General features: G+C 33.2%; 1 protein-coding gene across 1 annotated transcript; it reads right to left on the bottom strand.

The window, feature by feature from the left end:
• Nucleotides 1-368: 368 nt before the first annotated feature.
• Nucleotides 369-4,702, bottom strand: LOC145260472 (uncharacterized). The gene is made up of 2 exons (XM_080118564.1): nt 4,432-4,702; nt 369-2,569 (listed from the first exon to the last, which is right to left on the bottom strand). The coding sequence occupies exon 2, from the start codon at nt 2,460-2,462 to the stop codon at nt 1,251-1,253; it is 1,212 nt and encodes a 403-aa protein (XP_079974690.1). The 5' UTR covers nt 2,463-2,569; nt 4,432-4,702; the 3' UTR covers nt 369-1,250.
• Between the last annotated feature and the right edge of the window lie 10,862 nt (nt 4,703-15,564).

Raw genomic sequence — 15,564 nt, 5'->3', positions numbered from 1 at the left:
ATTATGAGTGTCCCATGTATAATAAGCGGGAATTTAAGCATACAGAAGTGTACGTGCGAAAGCGTCTGTTTTACACAAATTGAAAAACGCTGTTAAAGTAGTTGGAGGTGGATGTGCAACTCTATCAGCTGCGTTATTTTCAGTGAAGTAACCCCGCTGTCCATTTTCTAGATGCACTGCGAGGTGAATAACTGTGGGATGATGCGCATGTATGTGGAAGTTAAGTATTCTCCAAATGGCTTCATTAGTGGAAATATAACGGCCGGTTTCATATCTCTTAACTTCATCATGAGCATTATTTTCCAATGTGAAGACAGCTTGATCACTGCCTTTATTTACATATTCACAAATGTACTTAATTGATTTTACACTATTACAATATTCGACATTGATATGTGCATTAAAAATCTTACAAAGGGGTTTATTGTATGGTACAACCCATCGGTTGTCTACATGAAACGTTGCATTCCCAGGGAGGGTAACTGTTGTTTCAAAGCCTCCAGCATCAGTAGGCAATCGTCGATATAATGGGTAACCATTTTGATCTGACCGAGTTTCATTTAAAAATTTCTTTGGATATCTCTTAGAGCATTTTCCTTCTTTGAGACATGGTGCAGAGCTGTTTAATGTTCCACATGGTCCATGAATCATGTTGTGTCTAATGATATCATGTAAAACTGGATCTGTTACAGGATCAGGAATTTCTGCACTGATAACAGAGTCTATGTCAGAGGATCTCAATTTTTGCTGAAGCCAAACCAGACAATGAGCATGTGGCAATCCTCTTTTCTGCCACTCAACAGTGTACATATATGCTACAACCACTCCGAAAATGTTTCCTTTTGTAAGTAAATCCATAAGGACACGTAGCTTTAGATGAAAAACTCTTGCTATGAGGTCATGCCGATCATGTGGTTGTTGATATGGAAGGAGTTCATTCACAATCTCTGGCCATTTGGGATTGCAGGTAAAAGTTATAAATAAATCAGCAGTTCCATGTTTTCTCACATAGACCAATGCATCTTGTGTGCGTTCATGCATATATCGTGGTCCCCCAGTAAATGTTGCTGGTAGTATGGTCAAACGGCCCACATTTTCAATGTTGCCGTCAATATTTACAGAATCTCTTAAGTGAATGTAATCAGCAACTCTTAGCTCCCTCTGATGAGTTTTAATGTAGATAAGCCTCTCATGCTCTATTTTAGCATACATGTCAACTATGTATTGTTGGAATAGGTTCCTACATTTAATCAGAATATTAAAACTGTCGTCACGGACCATAATTCGGAATGCGTAGAAAGCATTAGCTGATATTTTTTTCCTATTACTAACTCTTTATTTTGAGGATTTGTCTGCCATACAAAGAAATTATAACCTTCTTGACCTGTCCAATGAATGATTGGGTACTGTAAAGCATCATATGCCCAATGTGTTACAGCAATACGCTGTAGTTGATGGTTTCTGCGATGCAAGATGATATCTTGCTGATGAAATTCTTGACCGACTATTACAACAGCAACCTCGGGTGCATCTGGAACATTGAAACAACGTTTATGTTCTTGTCTTGGAGTTTTATCAGCATGTATAACTACTTTGAAATCATCACATGGAGCATGCTCCATAGCCATCTTGAAGTTTTTGATAAAGTTATTTTCTCGGTGAAGCATATTTTGCAAATCAAGAACAATGTCAAACTTTGTTTTGGGAGCATAATTACATCTTGTCGTAGCTTCTTGCTGATCATCATCCATGAAATATATTTGAAGATACTGTGGATTTCCAGTATCAATGGGAAGCAAAGAACCAAGTCTATGAGAAATCTGCCCACAAACTTTAAATGTGGGCATGTAGGCTCCTTCACGTATTTGTTCAGCACCGAAGCTTGTCATACTGAAGCAGTTATTGTAACTCCGGATGTTGTTCAAGAAATGTGTTGAGTTAATTGAATTGTTATCAGTAAGTGAGCGTAATGGTTCAGGAGGTATACCTAAATCTGGAAGAATAACTTTTCCACCAGAACAACAGATACCTGGTGATTCCCGATTCCATTTCTTTGCTTTGCATTGTCTGCAAGGTGTCCCATTACTCAATGTGCCAATTTGAACATCTGAGCGTAATTGATAAGTACGTGTAGCCTCATATGTACGTCCTTCGTGCAACCAGAAAGATGATTTAGGAGCAGTTGTGCATAATGTGTGTCTCTGCATTGCTTCTAATATAGCCTGTCTGTTTTGCGCAACCCTAAGTTCCACATATGTGTTTATATCCGTAGGTTGTGACTGGTCCGCCTCATATAAGTCTGGGTCAAAAGTAACTTGATGTGACCCATAGTCCTGATTTGCATTTTCGTTCAAGGAAGTACCAGAAGTGTCTTCCTGAGACTGTTCATAATGTTCCCATTGTCGACTTCTTTTTCTGGTTGCTGTTGTATTACGACTAAGGGAAGTCTTTTTTGGTGGCATATTTTATAAAAGATTGTAATGTGTAAAAAGTGAAAAATTGTTATATACTCAACTAATGAGCTCTATGGTCTTGATTTTTGACTTTTGATGTTTGATTGCCTTTTCAACTGAAAAAGAAGAAACTGACAGAATTAAGTTTATGTTTTTATTGCCCCCCCCTCTTCTACCGACGAAAGAAAGAAATTCAACGTTTCCATTAATGAACGAAATGTATGAGTCTACCACATTATGAATCGATGTAGATAATATATGAGGGGAGTAAAGTTTATGTAAATGCAAACATCGGACTGTATTTTGCAAACGAAATAAACGGGTAATGATGTATATTTATTTGTTATTTATTGCGGACAAAAAGTGGAAATAATCATAGTTCTTGTAGTGGTCAATTTTTGTGAAAAACAAAAACAAAAAAAAACATTGCTGTGGATGTTTCCAATACCCCGATTTTGGGGAAGTTATAATCGCCCCCCCCCCGGCAAACAGAAGGACCCAAATATGTAAACTGTGCCAAACTGGGCGGGCAAAAATGAGGGACTTAGTTGTGCAAGCCGATTTATCCTAAATTTTTTGTAGGTTTCCTATGAGTTTTCTATTGTATTCGAAAGAGTAAGGAGTAAACTTAATGTGCCAAAGGGGAAAAAAAGTATTTGTACACGTGAAAAATAAAGTTTTCTGGGTCTATTTCCGAGTTAATTAGTAAAGTGAAGTGCTAGCAGTATCCGAATTTTTGTAGGAATTTTTGACACCCCTAACACGAAACTGCGAATACAATATAAAAATCTCGTAATTTCTCTGTTAAAAGGGGGTCATTTATTTTCTTTATGGATTATACTTTCAAAATAAACTATTACAGTTGTTTTAAAAGTAATAGAATTTTTTTTTAAACAGTAATGAATGTTCCGAACTGAATATTTTTCAATTTTGAAACTTTAAAAATCTATCAAAATTTTTCTAATGATTGTATTTTTACCATATTTTCAGGGTCAATGTGAAATTTTATTCAATAAACCGAATATAATATTTTAGACAAACGTTTTTTTTTTAATTCACGGCCCCCCCCCAAGTGTCACCCATTTTGAAATGTCTATTAAAAAGTAAATAATTAATTTATGTCGGGGAGTTTTATATATCACAAATTGAAGAGAAAAAGTCAATCAATAATATATTCAAATTTAAAACCCCCAAAAAATCGCTTTTTTAGAAATTTACGTGTAAAGTCCGAAGTTTAAACCCTTTCAAAAAAAAAAAACACTTTTTTTTTTTCGAGGAGTTATAAGCTTGGAAAGATGGGGTGGAATTATTCACTATTTTCACGAAATTTCTGACACTGCTAGTGAAGTGCTAAGACATTGTAAAAAAAACACCTAGTTAGTAGTACAAAACATATTGGCGTTCGGAAAAAACAACAAAGTAAAATTTCGTACATGACGCAATGGAAAATGTGTGTTAAAATCATTGGTAGATGTTCCCCCCCCCCCAAAAAAAAAGGAAGTAAAGAAAGAACGAAATAATAAGTGGAGAAAGATAGGTTCTACTGCAAACCGGAAAGAATAAAAATGCAAGAACATTGAATAACCCCAAGAATCGTACGCTGAAAAATGTAAGTATGTGTATTTCATGTTTCTTCCCATTCGAATGTCGTCTGCTGACATTCAGATAGGCTTTGTATCAATGGTTTAACTAAACTTCCACCAATGGAAAAAAAAGTACGAAATTGCATAAAAAGTAATAAATAAATAAATAACCACTGATGTAATAAGTCACCCGTCCCCTGAGTATGAATTCCGAAATTAGTGGAAAGATAGCATAATATAAAAGTAAAAAATAAAAAAAAAGAAGTCGTATTATCGTCTGACAGCGATCGCCCGATCCATGGCTAACGTGTAGTAACGTAAACCGGGCCCAAGAAAAAAGAACAAAAAGGGAACTACATGTACGTGAATATCGCCGCATATATAAGTCTATTTACCTGAATGTCGTCTGGTAAGTGGTACGGTGAAAAAGTAAAGGAACGTGGCACAAATAGAGTTGGAAACACAAGTAAGAGTCGTAGAGTGATAGAGTGTAAGTAAAACCTGGAATATCAGGTTGTTTCGTTTCGTTCCGTTTCGTTTCGTTTCGGTTATACAATTCAAGATAACGTATAGCGTTTAGTTTGTGTTTATGTTTATGGAAAGAAAGAGAAACATAGGGAAGAAACCCCACCACCATCACCCAAAAAGCGAAAAAGACAACGTCAGGTAAGAAAGAAAGAAAGAAAGAAAGAAAAAAGAAGGAAAGGAAAGATCCAAACGGAAGTTGTGTTTGTGTAAGTAAGTAAGTTTGGTGCGTCTCACGTAAATGTCAATTCAGGTTTTCACACGCGGGTTATAACGAAATCGAAGTAATGTAATTGTGAATTCAATTCCAGGTAACGGATTGTGTTCTGTTTTAAACTAATTTTAATAAAATAAATGCTTTATAATTTGTGTTTATGTTTTATGCTAACCTATGGCAAAGTAAGCGTGCTTCGTTTCAGCGTAAGTCCAGTCCAGTTTTTAGATAAATTCTAACCGGTGTTCGGTTTTAAATGTCTCCTGTGAACGGCCAGGAACGGTGTAAGTGAGTGGCGGTGGAAGGATGAATTTTGTAGAGAGAGTTTACTTTACTACCTCCATTAAATATAACCGATTTTTACAGTGGACTCTCACCAGACAGAATATAGGAAACTCCGAGCAGCGAGGTTCTGGATATGTGATAAGCCTATAACATACGGCAGATGTCGTGATTCAGTTTGTGAACGATACGGCTGCACCAAATGTAAGCAGGTGCAGTCCTATAAAGGTCGAAGTCGGAGGGGAAAAAATGAGTTCATTTTATTTATATAGAGATAAACACGAAACATATGTATTAGCTGAAATTGTAATTACAATAACTTGCGTCGAACATTTGAGTCAGAAAGATCCAGATGATTGGAAAAGAGAAAGGAGAGTCCTCCATCAGAACAAGATTTCAAGTGGTTCAATATAAAAAAAAAAACTCTGTCCTACATTCGAGACCACTATGTATGTATGTTCTTGTTAGTTGTGTTGCAGATTTACTTTACGTTTATTAATATGTAAATAAAAATTATATTGTATTTTATCGTATTTTTTCTCTTTATTCTGTGAGCCCCATAGCATTTAGTTTGATATATGTTTGGTCTCAGCGAGCGTGAATGTAATAAAAAATATATACTTACAAGCACTTTATCAACACATGAGAGTCGAGTTTTCTTTTTTTTTCCCTAAAGTATCCGGCAGTGGACTTAGCATGGGGTTATACTGTACTTGAAATATAAGTTAGGCCTTTTAATTTTACGGCATGGCAACCCTTTGGAAATTATATGATATCGAATCCAGATATCTTTATAAAAATGTTACACTTCAAGTTTTAGTGCTAATGCAGAGAGTGATACGCGCTATTTTTTAAATCGTATTTCCAAGTTTAATTAAAGTTTTATGATATGTTTTCTTTTTAAATTCAATTGTAAGGTTAAAGTACAGCATAGGTACAAAACCCCCTCCCCATGTTAAGAATGGCTTTTAAAATAATAACGTTATTATTTCAGCACGGATTACTCTCTGAATGAGTACCCAAGTTTTGATATCTTCAAATAGTTATTAATGCTTTAATTACATGTTTTGTATAGCAATGGTGTTAAGGTTACCGTTTGCAGATTAATGTGTTTTGTAGGTGTATACAAAGAAGGTATACGACATAATCACGTTGACACACCAGTTATCGTTAGATCATCGAGGTTAAGCAACGTTGAGCGTGGCTAAAACCAGATGGGTGACCATTTGGGAACACCAAGCGATGTAGGTTGGAAGACGTCGATACTTCTTTGCAAGAATAGCAAAAATCAAACGTCGTCATCTCCCCTGATCGGGATATACATGCGACTTGGGACCGCTTGAACATTTAATAATTCCTTAACATTTCTTCCTAGGGAGGAATCCGTTTCAACCTTCCTGGGGTTAAACCTGCTGGCATACGTACACAAGGAAAAGAAGGTGGTGAAGTGCATAATGGTGTGCGCTGATAACCTGGACGTGCTACGTTCGAATCGTATTGGTTCGATAACACCACTTCTATTATGGACGTTGGCAACATTCATATGGTCCATCCTGTAAGAAGTTGATTCTAAAAGATATATGTAAAACCAATGTCAACAACAAAATCGATCTGTACCATGCTGATTCTCTCCGAAGTTTCATAACTTACATGTGTACATACATGAAATAAACATGTATCATATGTACTGTTAATATCGACATAACAATGTATTGTTATGTCAATGTACTGTTAATGTCTTACGCAGCTGCTGCTGATGGTTTGACATCGACGCTGCAGCTGCTTCCTTCTAAGTATGCATCGGCCATCAATGCGCATATATTGAATGCATATAGTCTAGAATGCAACAGTCAGGTTTAAATTTAGTTGTTCCTATCGCACTACTTTAATTTTAGAGTGTTGGCAACCTTCACATGGTCTCTTTTACAAAGGGGTCACCACATATCAAGGCCCTGAGGCCATTCGAGTATAAGGGTTAATATGTGTATGGTAGGCATTGGGACAGAAGCGTAGTAATTGTTTGTGCCGGAAATTTTGTATAACTACATTATTTACGATGGCGGTTCAATAAGAACTTGTTTACATTGGACTTGAATATTGTAACCAGCTGAAAAGCAGATCAGCAGAACGGAGTTCCACAGGCGAACAGTTCTAGGAATCTGGGAAATCAATGCCAGCAACAGAATCAAATCGGTCTAATACTTCGTACTAGGTTGATTTATATTAATTTTCATTTTGTTAAATGATCACGTGTTTCTTTGGTGATAACGCTGACGATATCAGTGACTACTTTAAAGTCTATAAACTTTTTGTGCAAACTTAGACATTTCTTCCTTTCCAGGAATCCGTTTCAACTTTCCTAGGGTCAATGCTGCTGGCATACATACATACATACATACATACATACATACATACATAGGGAGAAAGAGGTAGTGAAGTGCATAATGACGTGTGCTGATAACCTGGACGTGCTACGTTCGAATCCTATCGGTTCTATAACATCACTTCTATTATGGACGTTGACAACTTTTATATGGTCCATCCTGTAAATACTTGGTTTATTATTCCCTCGGACTGTAATGACAAAAATAAGAAAATCCCAAACAGGCCCTGTTCGACTATCCTAGTGATGTTGAATGACCAGATGAGTTCTTGATCTGGAATCTAGCGAGATAAAAAAAAAATACAAGAGAGATAATGTATAACATGATTAAGTCGTCAATTGAAGAGGAGGAGGAGGAAAATAGAGTTCTTCACTGTTTTACTAACTAATCGTTCGAAAAATAAAAGAGTTTCTTAACTGAACACGGTGATATCTATAAGCTCATAAGATGGCTCTTTATCTCTGAGAGCTTATCCGAGGAAATTTTTTTTTTTAAATTTGAATACGTATTTATTAATGTAGTATCAGAATAGATTTGGTTTCTTTGTTTACAACTAGCTGACTTCCGTTAAACATCCCATCACTTCCGGTCACCATAGCATATTAAGGTATCGGCAGAGAGTGCAGTCATGGCAGAAATAAGAAGATCCCAACCACATTCTATTTAACTGTTTGATTCTGGGACGATCTTCTAACTTGAATGACATGGAATTCATTATTCTGTTAAATGCAAAACAATCTTACTTTTTACCCTTCTTTTACTTTGATGCATATATGATTATTAGGGCTATGACAACAGCATATTCTTTTTCTTGTTTTGATTCTCAGGTATATATCCATTGATATCTTATATGTTTTTATGTAGAGCGATGTGGTTCTCGGCTGATTAACTGTGCCTGTGTCGGGTATATACTTGAGAGTCAAAACAATGAAAAAATATGCTGTTGTCCTAGCCCTAATGATCATCTTTAAATTACGAGTTCGATATCAGCGCAATTCATTTTCAAACCTGGATCTATTCCTACTGCAGAGTTCTCTTAAGCTCTCATGGGAGGTTGGTGTGATGAAATAGATACTGTCATGGACTGGATACCTGGGCGAGCGAAGTTCGAATCCTACTGGTTCCATAACACCACTTTCATTATGGATGTTGACAACTTTGATATGGTCCCACCTGTAAGCATCTGATTCTAAAGGGTATAGGTGAAAACCAAATAATTAATTAACAACTATTTTTTTTACATAGACATAACCACCAAATTGATCTGATCAAAAAAATCGAATCAAACTAATTTATCCAATGCTTTATAGCCTACACGTACACACAAATAAACATACATTAAAAAATGAACATTTGTATAAGTCGAACCTTGGATTAACAATTAAGGAGGCTGTTCTATCAGCAGGTGCAAAGTACTGGGGCTGCTGTATTGCCATTTGGTGAATGGATTCTGGACCATGCAGAAGCTTCTGGTGGGGCTTTCTCGATGCCATGTTAGTGGGTAATGTCTTACGCACATGCTGCTAGTGCTTGGACATCAGCGCTGCTGCAGCTGCTTCCTTCTATGTATGCGCAGAACATCAATGCACATACACTAAATGCATATATTCTAAAATACAACAACTCGTTTGGAATCCAGTCGGTTCTATCAGGCCACTTTACTTAAAGATACTGGCAACCATCACGTCGTTACTTCAGCAAGCACCTCACTTTGTGATGATTATAAATTACAGCAGTTTTCTTATGTGACACGAGGTTGAAAGGTAACACTATCAGGTCGCAGGTTATAAGTATGCCATATTTCCATCTTGCAGAAAATAGCAATTTTCAGCGAAGTTGACTCATATGTTTATGCTAGCCTGGGTGCTCGGCGTTCCCCGGATGTTTGGAGGTATGTGTTGAGCCCCCCCCCCAAAAAAAAAATTAAGTGATAGTAGGCAGGCAGGCTCGAACCCGTGACGCTAAGGCGAAAAAGAAAGTGAAGATGTGTGTAAGGTTGTTGGTTGAGCAAAAAAAAAAATAAATAAATAAATAAAATAAAATAAAAGGAAAATTGCGAGCACAAAAATAGTGGTAGTAGGCAAGCAGACTCGAATCTGTAAAAAAAAAAACGTGACGCGTTAGCTGTTGCGCCCATCGCCAAACCGTAAGTGACGTAAGTTTAAATTACGGCTAGTCAATCGAAAAGAGTGGATAACTTTCGAAAATGTCGGCGAAAAAAGCGACCCCCTCTATAGAAAAGTGCCCAGTTGATGGTGAAGGAATGAATGTTTTTAGCCAGTTTTTCGACATTTGTCATCCGAAGGGTCGAGCTTCAAAAGGATACCAATCCTGTGAACATCTGTCGAACGTTTTTCCGATACACACATACATACATACATACATACATACATACATACATACATACATGCATTTAAACAGACGGGTGAGATTTATATTATAGATTATCGTCTCGAAGTGATGAGTTCGATATCAGCACAATTCATTTTCAAATATGGATGTATTTCCACTGCAAATGCTTCTATTACCAGCTCATATGGGAGGTTGCTGTGATGATGTGGATACTGTCGTGGACTGGTAACCTTGGCGTGACAAGTTTAAAACCCCTCGCTTCCATAACGCCACTTTCATTATTTCATTATTTTCAACTTTCATATAGTCCCTCCTATAAACACCTGATTTTTTTTTTACAAAGGAGCCACTACTTATCAAGGCTCGGAGGCCACTCAAGGATAGGGATAATGAGTGCACACTATTCAATCGGAAAATGTAGTAATCGTTAGTAGAGGAGATTTGGTAATTGGGTTACTTAAGGTTATTTAAGTTTATTTAAGGTTATTTAAGGTTACTTAAGTTTATTTCAGGTTATTTAAGTTTATTTAAGGTTATTTAAGGTTAATTAAGTTTATTTAAGGTTATTTAAGTGTATTTAAGGTTACTTAAGGTTATTTAAGGTTACTAAAGGTTACTTAAGGTTATTAAAGGTTACTTAAGGTTATTTAAGGTTACTAAAGGTTATTTAAGGTTACTTAAGGTTATTTAAGGTTCTTTAAGGTTCTTTAAGGTTATTTAAGGTTACTTAAGTTTATTTAAGATTATTTAAGGTTACTTAAGTTTATTTAAGGTTATTTAAGGTTTTTTAAGGTTACTTAAGTTTATTTAAGATTATTTAAGGTTACTTAAGTTTATTTAATGGTATTTAATGTTATTTAAGGTTACTTAAGTTTATTTAAGGTTACTTAAGGTTATTTAAGGTTACTTAAGGTTATTTAAGGTTACTACTTAAGGTTTTCTAAGGTTACTAAAGGTTATTTAAGGTTACTTAAGGTTATTTAAGGTTATTTAAGTTTATTTAAGGTTACGTAAGGTTACTTAAGGTTATTAACGGTTACTTAAGGTTATTTAAGGTTACTAAAGGTTATTTAAGTTTACTTAAGGTTACTTAAGGTTATCTAAGGTTACTTAAGGTTATTTAAGGTTACTAAAGGTTATTTAAGGTTACTAAAGGTTACTTAAGGTTATTAAAGGTCACTTTAGTTTACTTAAGGTTACTTAAGTTCATTTAAGGATATTTAAGTTTATTTAAGGTTATTTAAGGTTCTTTAAGGTTATTTAAGGTTACTTAAGGATATTCAAGATTATTTAAGGTTACTTAAGTTTATTTTAGGTTATTTAAGGTTATTTAAGGTTACTTAAGTTTATATAAGATTATTTAAGGTTACTTAAGTTTATTTAATGGTATTTAAGGTTATTTAAGGTTACTTAAGTTTATTTAAGATTATTTAAGGTTACTTAAGTTTATTTAAGGTTACTTAAGGTTATTTAAGGTTACTTAAGTTTATTTAAGGTTACTAAAGTTTATTTAAGGTTACTTAAGTTTATTTAAGGTTACTTAAGTTTATTTAAGGATATTTAAGTTTATTTAAGGTTATTTAAGGGGATGAAAGAATATCTATTATTGTTTTTTTTCTTTTTTTTACTTGTTATTCTCTCATTTTCAACAACGTTTTGTATGGAAATGCTCAAATGGGCAATAAGAAAAAATAATAAGTTATTGTATTTTTACATCAAAAGATTCCACGTCAATACAGAATGAACATAAATTACCGGCGGACGTTGTTTGAAAAAGTGTATTGAGTCGGAAAAATATTTGGGAAATGTAAAGCCATAAAGAAAGAACAATAAGAACTGTTGCTTTTTTTACATTTTTTTTTTTTTTGTATTTTACTGTTTGTTTTTAGTTTTATGCAGAGGTTTTTTGTTCAGAAAACTTTACAAAAGAAAATGGGATCTTTGATACGAAAAATGGGAAGTGACGGTAGCTAATTGCTTATCGACACGCTTGACAACCACAATGCGCCAAGTCCACAGAAAGACTTTTACTTAGGATGCTGGCAACCTTCATATTGTAAATACTGATTTCTTTCTAGAAATAATTCTTACAAGAAAGATATAAAGGAAACCAACACCTACAGTAAGATTATCTGACACACACGAAAAGAATGAATGAACACGAACCCCACAAAAAGAGTCCATAAGAAATGTTAATATTAAAATGTTTTCTTTTATTTATACTTTTTATAAATCTACTAGCGAGGGGTACCTAGCGTTATCCGGGTGTTTGGATGTGTGTGTGGAAACTCCGGGGAGGGGGGTTAAAAAATGTTTTGGTAGGTAAGTATGAGGATCGAACCCGAACCCGAACCCTTGAGGCAAAGTTGTAAATTAAAGTGTAAAAAAAAAAGAGTGGGACGGTTTTAACCATTGGGCCACCGCGAGATGTTAACGGAAACACGTTTGAATTTATTTAATTACTTGGATTTGGCAGGTGCACGTTTTAATGACTTAATGAGGTCAACTTTTGGCTTCGGGGTAGCATTTCATTTAGTGCGGGAATGCTTCTTTTTTTATTATTTTCCCAAGACGTTGAGGGTAGGGGGAAACAGCTCCCCTTGTTCTAATTGAATAGCAATTGTTTGATATATGGAAAATATTTCCACATTGATCAAAGCTGATTGCTTTCGGACATTTCCGCCGATAGACGGAAAATACCGCCAGAATTAGTGTCGCTTTTATTATAGAAAAAAGACTAATCCACATGCGGCGAGCGACAAATGTTGAATATTTATCTTCCCGAAGTCGAGCAAATTAAATAGACAGGCGAGCTCCATTGTTAACTCTGAGATATTACGATTTATATATGATATAAAAAGTTTTAAAAAGTTGTGAACCGACCGACCGCTTCTCTGAAAAAAGCCTTTTGTAGACATACAGAAAAAGCGAACACACATACACACATACATTTTCGCTTTTATATTTGTAGATTAGAACCATATTCTTAAATGTTAGTGGGCCAATCACTTGTTGATCCATTACTTGTAGAATGATGTACAAAAAAAATAATTACCAGTTGTTCTCTTTATTTCAATTAATGAATTTGTAAATTCCAAAGTGTTTTATATTTTTCCTTCGCTAGGTTAAAATAATCGTATTTCATTTGCTAATAACTTACGTCAGCTAGTATTTGAAGCTCTTAAGATGTGCTTTTATATTCAAATTTCCGATTTACCACGATATACCTTTATATTTTACAGGCGAACTTATCCAGTAAGAAAAATAATTATCCATTATATTTTACAGGCGAACTTATCCAGTAAGAAAAATAATTATCCATTATATTTTACAGGCGAACTTATCCAGTAAAAAAGATATTAACCAATAAGTAAGAAAAATAATTATCCATTATATTTTACAGCCGAACTTATCCAGTAAGAAAAATAATTATCCATTATATTTTACAGGCGAACTTATCCAGTAAGAAAAATAATTATCCATTATATTTTACAGCCGAACTTATCCAGTAAGAAAGATATTAACCAATAAGTAAGAAAAATAATTATCCATTATATTTTACAGGCGAACTTATCCAGTAAAAAAGATATTAACCAATAAGTAAGAAAAATAATTATCCATTATATTTTACAGGCGAACTTATCCAGTAAGAAAAATAATTATCCATTATATTTTACAGGCGAACTTATCCAGTAAAAAAGATATTAACCAATAAGTAAGAAAAATAATTATCCATTATATTTTACAGGCGAACTTATCCAGTAAGAAAAATAATTATCCATTATATTTTACAGGCGAACTTATCCAGTAAAAAAGATATTAACCAATAAGTAAGAAAAATAATTATCCATTATATTTTACAGGCGAACTTATCCAGTAAGAAAAATAATTATCCATTATATTTTACAGGCGAACTTATCCAGTAAAAAAGATATTAACCAATAAGTAAGCAAAATAATTATCCATAATAAAATATCAATTTTAGTCCGTATCTTCATTCAACAAGTAAAAGATGAGTGTAAATAAATAATTTAAAATATTATTGAATATTCATGTGTTTTGCAAGAAGAAAGTGTTACGTTAGAAGTCCAAAGGTAAAAACGAAGAAAATGTTATTATGCGTTCATAAATCTGGACAGTTTAAAAATTACTATGAGTCCATAAGTATAGACGTGATACAAGTTATTATGAATCCATAAGAATAGACGTGATAAAAATTGATTTTACTTTCATAAGTATAAACGTGATAAAATTATTGAGTTCAAAAGAATAGACGTGATAAAAATTATTATGAATTCATAAGTATAGACGTGATAATTATTATTAATTTGAAAGTACGGACGTGATAAAAGTTTATATGTTTATAAGTATAGACGTGATAAAAATTATTATGAATTCATAGGTATAGACGTGATAAAATTATTATGAGTTAAAAAGTATAGACGTGATAAAATTATTATAAGTTCATTAGTATAGGCGTGATAAAGTTATTATTTAATAAGTATAGACGTGAGTAAATTAATATGAGTTTAGAAGTATACACATGATAAAATTATTATGAGTTTAAAAATATAGACGTGATAAAAGTTAATATGAGTTCATAAATATAGACGTGATAAAAGTTATTCTGTGTTTTAAAAGTATAGACGTGATAAAATTAATATGAGTTCATAAATATAGACGTGATAAAAATTATTCTGTATTTTAAAAATATAGACGTGATAAAAGTAAATATGAGTTCATAAATATAGACGTGATAAAATTATTCTGTGTTTTAAAAGTATAGACGTGATAAAATTAATATGAGTTCATAAATATAAACGTGATAAAAATTATTCTGTGTTTTAAAAATATAGACGTGATAAAAATTAATATGAGTTCATAAATATAAATGTGATAAAAATTATTATGTGTTTTAAAAGCATAGACGTGATAAAGTTAATATGAGTTCATGAATATAGACGTGATAAAAATTATTCTGTGTTTTAAAAGTATAGACGTGATAAAGTTAATATGAGTTCATGAATATAGACGTGATAAAAATTATTCTGTGTTTTAAAAGCATAGACGTGATAAAGTTAATATGAGTTCATGAATATAGACGTGATAAAAATTATTCTGTGTTTTAAAAGCATAGACGTGATAAAGTTAATATGAGTTCATAAATATAGACGTGATAAAAATTATTCTGTGTTTTAAAAGCATAGACGTGATAAAGTTAATATGAGTTCATAAATATAGACGTGATAAAAATTATTCTGTGTTTTAAAAGCATAGACGTGATAAAGTTAATATGAGTTCATAAATATAGACGTGATAAAAATTATTCTGTGTTTTAAAAGCATAGACGTGATAAAGTTAATATGAGTTCATAAATATGGACGTGATAAAAATTATTATGTGTTTTAAAAGCATAGACGTGATAAAGTTTATATGAGTTCATAAATATAGACGTGATAAAAATTATTCTGTGTTTTAAAAGCATAGACGTGATAAAGTTAATATGAGTTCATAAATATAAACGTGATAAAAATTATTATGTGTTTTAAAAGCATAGACGTGATAAGGTTAATATGAGTTCATAAATATAGACGTGATAAAAATTATTATGTGTTTTAAAAGCATAGACGTGATAAAGTTTATATGAGTTCATAAATATAGACGTGATAAAAATTATTATGTGTTTTAAAAGCATAGACGTGATAAAGTTAATATGAGTTCATAAATATAGACGTGATAAAAAATTTTCTGTGTTTTAAAAGCATAGACGT

Source organism: Euprymna scolopes, chromosome 36 (genome assembly GCF_053919585.1).
Source record: "Euprymna scolopes isolate OS-2025 chromosome 36, ASM5391958v1, whole genome shotgun sequence".
In the NCBI taxonomy this organism is placed as follows: domain Eukaryota; kingdom Metazoa; phylum Mollusca; class Cephalopoda; order Sepiida; family Sepiolidae; genus Euprymna; species Euprymna scolopes.
The sequence above is the reverse complement of the archived record's forward strand: the minus strand, read 5'-3'. Positions and strand labels throughout refer to the sequence as shown.